This window comes from Anser brachyrhynchus (assembly GCF_964034855.1).
Source record: "Anser brachyrhynchus genome assembly, chromosome: 1".
In the NCBI taxonomy this organism is placed as follows: Eukaryota; Metazoa; Chordata; class Aves; order Anseriformes; family Anatidae; genus Anser; species Anser brachyrhynchus.
Window position 1 is genome coordinate 113,553,557 of NC_137694.1, and position 12,186 is coordinate 113,565,742.

General features: G+C 42.2%; 1 protein-coding gene across 7 annotated transcripts in view; it reads left to right on the forward strand.

The window, feature by feature from the left end:
* The window catches only part of EVA1C (eva-1 homolog C), a 38,319-nt gene that overhangs the window by 6,569 nt on the left and 19,564 nt on the right, over positions 1-12,186 (forward strand). For 5 of the 7 annotated variants that reach the window (XM_080597702.1, XM_080597703.1, XM_080597701.1 and 2 more), the window contains one exon: positions 9,071-9,267. In XM_080597702.1, coding sequence (XP_080453828.1) covers positions 9,071-9,267 — 197 coding nt within the window. Of the gene's footprint in view, positions 1-7,014; positions 7,120-9,070; positions 9,268-12,186 lie in introns of all 7 variants that reach the window. The other 2 variants (XM_080597700.1, XM_080597699.1) reach the window with 1 other exon arrangement.

Here is a 12,186-nt window from a genome sequence, read left to right on the forward strand (position 1 = left end):
CTGGCAACAAATTAAATACCAGTACTGTTTGGGTCTTAATTTAGAATTAATTTAAAAACATCACTCATAATATAAGACCTGACTGAAAGCCTATGGAGGTCACTGGAAGGATTCCCAAGAATTTCACTGGGCTTTGGATGAGGGTCGTAACCCACAAATATCTGTTTATTTTTCCTCATTGTATTTATTCTTGGATGGGAAGACAAGCATTCATTTTTCAGATTAATGGTACAGTTTTGGACTTTTCATTTTTTCAGGCTAAAACTGGGTTGGGGAAAAAGAAATGTCGTAAAGAAAATCACCAAGCTATGAGGATAGAGGGTTGTAGGGTTTTGGTTTTTTTTTTGTTTTCATTTCTGTTTTTTGATTTTTCTGGCTTGGATCTGATAAACTATAAGCTTTCCTAACACTGAAGATGCAAGCTGCCAGAGGATGGACTTACTGATTCAATACACAAATTTCCTGGTCTCTAATTTATCCTATCCCTTGTAATCTGATTTTTCGAGTGTCAAATATAAATGGGAATGCATTAAATGGGAGTTTGATTCAGGGTTCAGTTTGCAAAACGAAACTTTTTTTTTTTTTTTTTTGAGGGGCTGGCAATGGACAAACTCCCCCACCTCCCAAGTTTGCATGGAAATTCACGTTCATAAATTCAAGTTTTCAAAGGCATATTTTCCCCTAGTCTCTAGGGTACTTTTACTTTTAGTCTTTGGGAAGGTCATAACTTTTCTGTCTCGTGAGCATGGTGATTGACTCATTCTGTCTCCATGATGAAGTTGCCACCTGCTGAGCCTTTCTCTTGTTACTTCTTGTTAATGGCACTAGAAGAAGCTACTCAGTCTCCAATGAAAAGGAGCTTTTTTTGTTGGTGGAGTTGGTGAGTTTTGTTGTTGTTCCTTCCCTCCCTCCCTCCCTCCCTCCCTCCTTCCTTCCTTCCTTCCTTCCTTCCTTCCTTCCTTCTTCAGAAAAGAACCTCACGGTCTCCCTTAGAAGTCTTTTATCTCTTGTCAGGATCACTGGATAGGAGGGAGAAAATCTTCCGTTTCTACTGTAATAGTTCCATATTAAGTCACAGGACAAGTATTTGTCCCTGTGGCTTCGTGGAATAGCTGGGAGAAGTATAGCTGACTATAGCATGCAGTTTAATACAGACCCAAATCTTCGGAGCCTGGTAACAGTTTCCCCTTTCCTCCCTACCTTGCTTGCTAAGGAACTCCTGGAACTCCTGGACACTTTTACCCAGGCCTGCCAAGTGTTTTATGCTGCCCTTGCTATTCATTTGGCGTACAGCCATAGGAGTGTGTATGAATGTAAGGAGAGAGAAGGAGGGAAAGAAACTAGGAAAAAAAAAAAGAGCTAGTGTGGGGGGGAAGGAAATGAGTAGGAATCTCTGATTTCCTCAGAGAGCCATTTGGATATAAAGAAAGTAAGCATCACTCCTAGATGACAACACAAGGGAATATGAAATTGTCCATCTGAAGGAAACAGAGAACAGCTGTGGGAGGACATGAGAGAGAGAACAGTCAGCTGGCTTGTGAGTGCGAGAGTCATGGGTTTTCCCACTCTGCAAAAATTTCTTACACATAATTGCAAGTCCAAGCTGAGTGGCCTGGATACAAAGAGGTTATGGGGTGCCTGCAGAAGCAATGCCCATTTGGCATAACCAAAATGTTGCAGGAGGTCTGTGCTTCCTTCATGATATCTTGGGTTTGGTTGTGTAAAAATAGCTCATAGCTTAGATTTTTATGTGTACTGTTACTCACTGAATAAACCCTGTTCACATACGTGAGTTTAAATGAGTTCTTAGGCAGAATTGCCTTCTTGTTACCTGAATCCCTTCTTTGGCCTAAGTGGAACCAAACCCTTGCTTAATTTGACCCTCAGATTTAGCAGACAGAGGGAGTTATGATCAATAAGATGGTTATGATCCATGAGTTCTGATTACAAGGAGAAAAACAAAATAATTTCCTTAGTAAAGCGCACACGTTTTTAAAACAGTTCATGGAAAACATGACCGAGCTCTCCATCACTAATGCCTGCTTTGATTGCCATGCTATCCCAAAAGCATTTTCACTTTTAACTTAAGGATTTTCTTACTGAAATCTTAATCCCCCATCTGTCATTAAGGCCAGTGAAAACAAGTTGCCCCATTAGCAGCAGGCTGATTAGCTCTCTAGTATGTGCGCGCTGTCTCTTCAGCAGCCAGTTTACTTTTAGCATGAGTAAGGGATTGAATTGAAAGTGAGAGCTCTTACTTTGGCCTGTTAGCTCAGGCTTCAATTTTCATGAAACTTGTGGCAACTTTATTTCTGTGATTCCTCTACCTCCCTAGGTTTGAATCTGGCCACTGAGCTCAACAGTTGTTAAGGGAATGGCAGATGGACAGAGTAAGATCTCCTAAGTTTTATCTCCTGGGGAATGGTTAATGGAAAACTCCCAGGGTCTGATTCTAAGAAAAGTAAGATCTTTGGAAGCTCTGAAACCAAACTAGACATTTGGAAATGGAAAGCTTTTTAATGGTCACTAGCTTATCACAGAAATGAGATTACCACTAGTTTTTCCAAGTGAGCATCTGTCCCCCACATCAAAAAGGTTTCAATAACATCAAAAATAAAATTATGGAAGAATGATTTTTCTAGCCTGGCAGACCAGTTTCTCATGTCATCGCCCACGGTGCAAGCAAAAGGATGAAGATTTTGGGATAGCAGTCACTGGCAAGGAATGTGAGTGTTGAGAGGAGGAGTGGAAAAAAGCTCACTGAAAAAAACAAGTGAGGGAAATTGAGTCAAATAGTGACTCTGCAAGAGAGCATGTATTAGGCAAGTGGGGATTTTTATGTGTATCTCTTGAGTGAAGCTGTTACGCTCATTTCAGAACAGTAAGTAGAATAATCGATACTTCTGCCTGAGGATATTTCTAATTGATAAAAGACTGAAAGACCACACCTTTCTGGAGTGACTCTGAACAGTATGCTTACATGGCACCTGATGTACAAAAAAGAATAAAGTGATGTGGCAAGAAACACAGTGGTTTAATTTTAGAAATAGTGTCTTTCCTGCATAACATTTTGCATTCTGTCATGACTGCTAGCTCCCAAGTAGAGCTACCACGGAAAGAACTTGCAGACAGCCAAGGTAAGAGATGAAAGGGAATTACAAGAAGCAGATCCCTGCCCTGCTTCTGTGAACAGAGCCAGCCAGGCACTGTCAGATCCACACGCAGAGCAGGGCTCTGAAAGCAGTGATTATGCAGTAACCCTGAAGAGCATTGTCCGTGGTGTAGTTAGTTGCCTCTAAAGACCAACAGAGAAAGTGGCAGAGGGGAGGGGGCATTAGAGGGTTAATTTTCCTTCCACACTTCCTTCACAAACCAATGGAGAACATACTTCTGGAGAAATACTGCGGCTGGATCATAAATACCAATAAATGTCAGATTGATGCTTCTGATGGGGTTTGTAGCAGAGTTTATCAGCAATTCTGTTATCACTGCATGAAATCTCTTCCCTCAAACTCGTTAGTCTTGCTTGTGTATTTTTAATGCCTGTTGGCACAATTCTTCAGAAAGCGGCGGGAGATGATGTAGATGTGCTGAATGGATTAGCCTTCTGGGACTCCCACAGCAATGTGTGTGCTGTTTCAATCTATTTTGATCCAAAATGGACTTAAATGTCTTTGAAACAAGCTAGCAAATCATTGTGCTAATTAAGCTAGATAGCACTGTGCACAGTAACCAATATTTCTTACTCCGTATGTAAAGGCCTGATTCTGAGAATCCTTGTAGGCTGTGTGATACCCAGCTTCAGCCTCCAAAAATATTACAAAGCAAAGCTGCTCTCTTGCCAGAAAGACATTACATCAGTCAACGCTGAGATTGCATTTAATATACGCTAAGCAATAAGACTCATAGCTCAAAATGTTGTTCTTGATGCTTCACGTGGTGAGATTCATGCCGGTACAAGGGGGCTGGGCAGAATGAACGCATTGATATAGCCGAATGCTGAAAAAGGGCCTTAAGGACTTGTGTTAATGACCCCCACCATAAGGGATGAATTCCATATAACGTAGTACCCCATGCTGTCTGGTGCCACTCACTGGAGACGTAAAGCATCTCTTGGCTGGCCATTTGCAGGCTTTTTGGTAGTCATAGTTCCTTCAACTGAGATTTTTTAAGCTTCCATTTTTACAATGGTCTGAAGTGGGGGAAAAAAATCTTTCTGGATTTTCTTACCTTCAGGTTCATGATAACTACTACCATTACTGTTATTATCCAAAGCAAGAAGAGCAGGAGCAAATGTTGAATATAAAACTACAACATTTTAAGAGCTGAGTTTTACACAAAGAGGTGTCTATTTACAACGTTAACTCTCCCAGGCCAGTTAATTTTGTCTGTCAGTGTCATTACAGTTTATCAGTTCTCCTTTGCAACCAGAAGTCATCAATAAGGCTTAAAGCTTTGTTCAGCTGCTCAGTCTCAGTGTTTTGTGTGTTTTCCTGGGGCTATGTTTTTTAGTTGAAGTTCTTTGTCAACACAGTTGATGCTGTGACTAATTTGGCTAATTCTGCAAGAAAGGATTACGCTTGGATCTTACATTGGTATTTTGAGTCTCAGTAAGAAGTTACAATGAATGAGGAGTCTGGGTTAGGCAGACGGTTGAGTGGGATGATACCTTTTGGCCTTCAAATCAATAGGACGTATGATTCAGGCTTAACTTCTGAGCCAGTCTGTAATGTCTTTGAGATGATTTTGTATGCAGAGCACCCCGTACAACGCTTATGAATGTGTCTTGGGTAAATGGGAAAGCTCCTAGCGAGGCTTTCACACAGAGGCATAGAGATGCTATTGGGACACTGCTGCATTGCCAAGTTATTCTAATTTAGCCAAATCTCACAACAGCTGACATTTTCTCAGAAGTATCATATTGTTTTAAAGAAGTCACATTTATTATGTTTTGAAAAACAAAAACAAAACAAAGAAAAGAGGAAATCTGTAGTCTTCCTTGCTGCAGAATGAAGTTTGACAAAGCGATTCCAATAGCTACCTCCCAGCCCCCATATTACCCAGTAAGCAAAGAGAAAGGACCCAACAGTATGTTTAAAACCGTAAGTCGTGTAAGGATTTGATAAGGTCTCTTTAAGATTCTGTATGCTCAGGGTAAGAAACCCCGTAACTCTCAAGTCTTCTGCCTTCCCAGTCCCAGTGCATGCCCAGCGGTGACCTGACTGCACTGGGGCGAGTCGTGGTTGTGCTTCAGCCCCCTCTGTGCCCAGCTGCCCACAAGAAGGGGAAAAATGTTTTCCTTAGAATCCACAACTAACAGATTTTGATTAATTAAATACAATATGGGAGATTCTGAACAAGAAATAGTGCCCCGAAGTGTCTGCAGCTCAGACAATGTGCTGGGCTGGTGCCTGAAAGTGACACAGACCTGCTGTCGGGTTTGGACGGTGACAGAACCCTGCTGTCTATTTTGGATGACCTGATTTGATTGCACCAGCTGAGAGAAATGCAGGGAAGGAAGCGTGCTTCAGAGTGACAGACCCATTCAATGGTTACAATGCCCTCTCTCCTGATAATCACAGCTGTTACTAATTGTAGAGATAAGAACATATTTTTCCGCTAACCTTACATTTTCACTCAGCTAACTTCGCTGCCTTGAGGGAAGCGAGTTTCTGTCCAGCATTTGGTAAACAATATAGGGATACTTGTGGTCTCAAGGAGATGAAGCTTTGTGCTGGGGTGACTTCGAGGCCACGCTGCCCAGCAGTGTGGGAAGGCGACTGGGAACTCCTTTCAAGCCCAGGCAGCCGCCTCTGAGAGGGCATCGTTCACTCGCCTAGCCCAGTCCTCCAGGTGCGCTCAGGGCAGGCAGGGCCCCGGGACGTGGGAGAGGGCCGGCCGGCATCAGGAGAGGAAAAAGGCTGGGGGTGTTCAGGGAAGAAGCAAGAGGAAGCTGTGATTTGGGTCAGAGCCCCTGCCCAGCGTGGGCTGCCTGGTCTGCACTACTCTTCACAGAGGGCTAACTGCTCAACCTGTGCCTGTGTAGTCTGTGTGTATAGTAATAAAAAATGCAGGTTTACACGGTCTGCCATGTGAGACGAGGAGTTCAGATACTAGTACGTCACCGCTTCTCTTATCAGAGGTTAGCAGCCAATTTCCATTACTATTTTTATCTTTTATTGTGTGCAAATACGTAAGGATTTTAGTATCAGCTTTAAATGCATCACTTTAAATGCCACTTGGAAGGCCAGGGAGCACGATGTCTTACTTTCACCAGTCCATCTAACACTACTTTTACAAGTGAGCTATATTGCTTATCCAGAATCAGAGCAAGTTTTTCAGGATGGCTTTTTTTTTTTTTTTTTTTTTTTTTAAGAATTGAATAGTTGCAATTGTTGGAGAAAGGTGCTTAGATACTGCATTAGGAATTTGCAGGATCAAAGTAGCAGTTAAGATGCCAGGGAACCCATCCAAATCACAACATAGCTGATATTCTTTAGGGAATACTGGGCTGTTTTGTATACAGCGCTCTTGGTTCCATGTAACTTAAAACCCGAAGAATTGAAATGATTACAACTATCAGGGTAAATCTTTCAAGGTGTTGAGTGCCCACAACTCACGTTGGGCTGAACACTCTTTTACACTGTGGCCCTTTATGCCATGAAGGTAATGCAAAAAGCACTCAGTGGCAGCAAATGCCACTGGAAGCCCCCTTTCAGCATCAAACCTAAGCGAAGGAGCTTGGGTGCAGTCGGGCATTTGGCCCATTCTCCTGGCAATAGGCAGCACCTCTCAGGAGCAGGCTGGCAGAGGAGTGGCTCTGGCAGGAAAGCTCAGTGAGTTGTGAGCTCAGTTACACAAAAAATGTAGGGGGCGGATTCTGCTTTTTTCTTTTTTCTTTCCTTTTTTTTTTTTATTATTATTTTTTTTAACCTGTGAGAAGCTGCAGGGATATCTGCAGGGCTTGAGATCTGAACTGCAAGTACAGGGTATGAAATTCTCTCCATCCTGCAGGCAGTGCCAGCGCTCAGGTCGAATTCAGTGAGGTGAGGAACTCACCCACGTCCTTGCTGCACTGGCAGATGCATCCAGTGACTCCTGTCCTCTCTTGGGCTAGAGGTGAGGAACGTCAGACTCAGTAGTGGAGCAGGCTTCTCCTTTCCCCAAACTCCACAACTGGTAGTGAGCTGAATTTTCCTATCCAGCTGCTGCAGTTGGAAAAAATACCAGAGAACTAGATTATTTTATTTTCAAATCATTTACTTGGAATGCTTAGATTTCTATTCAAAGCATTTTTTTAATTGTTCTTCTTTTCTGAAGGATTAAAAAGGGCAACAAATGTGAAAATGAAACGGCATGAACAAACTCCTATTTTCTCTGAGAAAACTAATTTTTTAGGTACCAAATAAATTATATTCTGTTCTATGTCATTCTATTTATGATTCAGCCACAAAAAAGGGGGTATTTTTTTCCTACTTAATAGTAATAATATTATCACAACAGTGGAGTATGCCAGACTTCTGAGGAGATGATACTTGTTTTGCCTTTAAGTAGACCAATTACATGTTTGGAAAAGAGGCGAAGATAGGGAAAACATGATTCATGATCTTGAAAATTTAGAAGATCCTTATGTAATCATTGTCTCAGTTTTAAAACTTCTACAAATCTTTTTTTTTAATAACAAATCAACAGAAGCTTTTAGTACTTTTTCATTACTTAAGAGTTTGGGTTTGGGTGATGGTTGGTTGCTTTGGGGTAGGCTTTTTTGTTTGTTTTTCCTCTTTTTGTTGAATCTGGGTGAACTTGGTGTTATAGAAGTTGGCTATGGATTTTAGACAATTATACGGAATTTAAAGCATGTATAAGAATAAAGAAACCATTCTACTATAGTTATTATCTGCATGTTAATGAAAGGTTTGGCTAATAGTGAAAGAGTTACATAAAAGATTTGCTCTGATTGTAGTGTGTTGGGTTTGGGTCTAATTTCCATGTGTTTATGGATCAAGGATGGGGAAGGATAATGCCTCATTTGTAGGCTGGTATTTTGTGTCCTGTCCCTCACCGCTCCTCTTCCCCTTCAGCCACAAACATTCTCTGCTTAAAGACAGTTTTCAATCAAGTGTGACTGAGTGGTAAAAATATCAAAGCTTCAAAGTATAGGTGAGGAAAGTCTTTGAATTAAATTTCCCCTAGTAGTTTCACATCACAGTGGCTAATTTGTAATGGTCAAAGGTAGCAGCCTGCATGTTTCCCTGGAAGCTTTCTGTGGGACAACAGAGAAAAGGGCAGCAGGACGTGAATTTTATAAATATTTCTGGTGATAACAGAAATCTTGGCTTAAGAGGCAGTACACGATGAAATACAAATCAGAAACCCAGCTTTCATTAGCTGTTTCATTAGCTGCTGATGATACTACTTATTAGAAGATGCAAACGGATGGTACAGGTGGACAGCTGCATACAGGCTCTCCTTCTCCTGTTAATACTGACAGACTCACTAGTAAATACAAAATTCTGCGTATGGTACTGTCGTGTGTCTGTCCAGCAGCTCCACATCCAGCATTTATGGACCACCTTTCCTCTCAGTTCTGGCACCTGATTCAGTAGCCCATGCAGTGTCACTTCCATTGCCACTTGTGCACAACACAACTGCTGGGGAGCCCAGAAATGTGCAATGTCAGTTTAAGCCAAGATGTAAGGAGAACCTTAGCTTGCTCGAATGAAGAATCTAGGCCGCAAAACCAAGCCATAGTCCTTCCTCCTTCTGCAAACATGCCCTGAGATTGTTAGTAACCACGACCGCCAAGGGTCTGAGCCCATTTCTTGTCTGTGAAGTGGCATCTCTGACACCGTGCAGCTCTGGGTCACTGCCACCCGACCTGCTGTACTCCAGACCAGAGCATTACTGGCACTTAAAGGCTGAACCATTCACAGCCCCGTGTGCTGTGGCAGTGGGCCATACATTTAACCTTGACTACAATGCCCTTTCCAGAGACTGATCGTGGTTTTCTTATTATCTAATGAGTTTGTCATTTCCTGTGCTAGTTGTAACACAGCTGAATATTTTCTAGGTTACCTAACCAAACTTCTGCAAAATCATACCGCCTATGCCTGCGACGGGGAACATTTGAGTCTGCACTGTCCTCGGCATTCGACAATAAGCATTCAGTCAGCATTTTACGGGCAAGACTACCAAATGTGTGGCACACAGCAGCCTGAAGCCAGGATGACAGAACCTATAAACTGTGTGGCACCCACCTCCCTGCAGGTATCTTGTAAAGGTTCTTCATGCGCAGCACGCTTGTAGGCTTCCATGCGGTGGGCTACGTGTATGAAAACTGCAAGTGTTCACCATGTTGAATGAAATGGCATCACGTTTGTGGCAGCGTGTCGTGAAAAGTGTTGCAAGGATTCATCTGGTCAGCAGCATATCACCATGGGATTGTGACAGCTGTGTAGATTTCCTTCTAAGCCTTGGTTTGAAAGCCCCATTCTCAATGTTCCCTAAAATAACCAATTCCCTTCTAGTCAAGGACTTGTCGTGACTCAGCAGGCCAGCCTTAATCCATCACACAGGCCCTCCTTATCCCCAGCAGAGGATACAAACATTTCACACATCGGGGTTACAACCCCACTGAATGAGATAGGCATGGAACAAGCCAAACTCCTACCACGAGGCTACCTTCACTTACTGAAAAGGCCCCATGACAGTTAAGCAGCAGGTCCTAAGCACTTCTACGGCTATCTACATTTCCATAAATACATGATTTGTATCAGGAATACCCTGTAGCTTGTTTCCTGAGCCCACTTAAGTATAAATGTAAAAAGTATAATATGACTTAGGTTTCATAAATTATTACTTTCTGCCATGGAGACTTTTTAAACAATGCTTAGAAGGCCTGGCTTCCACTGCTGTCAAAGGCTTGTTTCATCATAGTGAAAATTACAGTGTTAGGCCCAATACAGTAAGTCATTGGAAAATGGGTTGTCAGTGGAATCTAAATATGTTCTGTCAGTGAAGCTGTTGTAAATGCTTTACAGAAGCTTTGGTGAAGCTGGCAACATTAGTGCTTGTAGCTGACACATGGCTTTTTGTCAACAGGGAATGTCTGTTTCCCCGACTAGTGAGCTGAAGAGTTTTACAGAGTGGTTTGGCAGTAATATCCTCTCTCTAGAAACAATATTAGGCCACAATTTTTAAATGTGGCTTGCCCATGCTGTACTGCAACTTCTAAAGGCATTCCAGCCATGACCTATAGGCCATGTGAAAGTACAGCTCTCCACTAAAATCAGTAGACTAGATGCATCCTTGAGGTCATTTTACTGACTATAGTGAAAAGATACCAAGGATTATTTGGGGTTTGTGAGTCTCGAGCGCCTTTGTGAGGTCTCCTTGGGCAGTTTTTTTTCCCTTGAGTATAATAAACAACATGGAATAACAGTTGTATAAACCATCATCATCATTCAAGCACTGTCACTGATCAAAGACACGAAAGCATTTTGACAAGACCACAAACGTGAGCGATATAAATGCTCTGCATCTCAGGGAGTTCCGGCTCTGTCAAGGAGAAGAGACACATCCTGTAAACTGATTTCTTAGAAAAGAGCACCAGTGATCTCATCCTTCCTCCCCTTCCCTCTGGAAACACATCTGCAGTCTGCATCATCAGGCATGATGCTGCCCTGCAGCCAAGAGGAAGCATAACAGGCATTTTATACAGTGACCTCCTATTAAAAGGATCACTGCAAAGTTTGATCTGTCCTAAGATATTAATAGCCCCAGGCTGTCTCGTTACGAGTATCATTGTTTGCTTTCGTGGTTGCGTGTTTTTGCACAGCAACGTGATAGAAAATATGACTGCTCTTTGCATTAAGAGAAAACACAAACAGATGCACAGGAGATGATTCAGCTCAGGTGCAAACAGAAGGTGACTCAGTAGGGGACATCCATCTCCACTTACTGAAGTTGTAACTCTATTTCATGGGCCTGTTCTAGAGCATTCCCAATTAAGGATGAGTTATTTGCATGACTTGCAACTTTTTAAAAGAAGAATTGAGCAACAAAATTGTCCACTGTACTTTTCCTTCCCTTTTAAACTTTTTAGTGTGCACTTAATGCTCAAAAAGTGTTGGATGAAAGTCTTCTTCTTCTACCCGGGGGAACAAAAAGACAAGAGTGTTATGGGATCACTGCAATGTGCTGCCAATGTGTATCATTTCTGCTTGGGAAGGATGGCTTCCAGGGATGACAGGAGAGATTCAGCCACTGCCAACTATCTGAGCCTGGAAACAAGAGTGCAGCTTGTGCTAATCGCAGTGGTAAATTTGTGATTAGGCCTCTTGATATGACTCAGACCCCTTCCAATGAGAAACAAGACAAAAAAATTCCATAGATTTTATGGAAGTACCTGAAACTATCAGAGAATAATATATTGCAGTTACACCTGCTAAGAGTTGTGTGACCTAGAGATGATGCCCTCCTTCTTGCAATCCGCTGGGATTTTAAACATCAAGAATCATGGGTACAACAACCCAGGCTGTACAAAAACAGTATATAGACAGCCTGCTCTGAACGAGGCTCTGAAGGTGGATAAGAATTTCTTAAATACACTGATGAATTTAAAGTGTTTTTCTAGATGCTTTGCTGTGTGACTGGGTTAAAGCTGGGCACAGAGTCATTTGGGGCAATGTCTTCATATTTTCTAACTATCACAATCATAGCTACAGCTCCAAAAGCACTGGTGAAGTGGGAACATTAATGCAGGCGTTAGGAGTACTCTGTCCTTTAGCTGGACTTGGAGAAGGTCCACGTGACCCTGTGTGTGTTATGCTGGTGACCTTCCTATTGTCCTTCGGCTGCTACTCCCAGTAAAGCAGAACAGTAAGAACCACGGTATATTTCTGGGAAAAAAATAAATACAGCATTAAAAAAAAAAACAACACACACACAAAACACACACACATACAAAAAAACCCCACCAACTAACAGGTTTAGGATAGACAGGCGTATCTGTCTTATCCTTCCAAATCAATTCTGAAATTGAATCAAGAGGCAAGTCAGGTAAATAGGCAATCGTGTGTGTAACTGAAAGCAAGAGAAATCCTCTGGTAGGTGCCCCTTAAGCAGGAGGTCCTACATATGGCTTAAAGCTAGGGGCATGCCTGAGTATCACTAAGCCACTCGTTT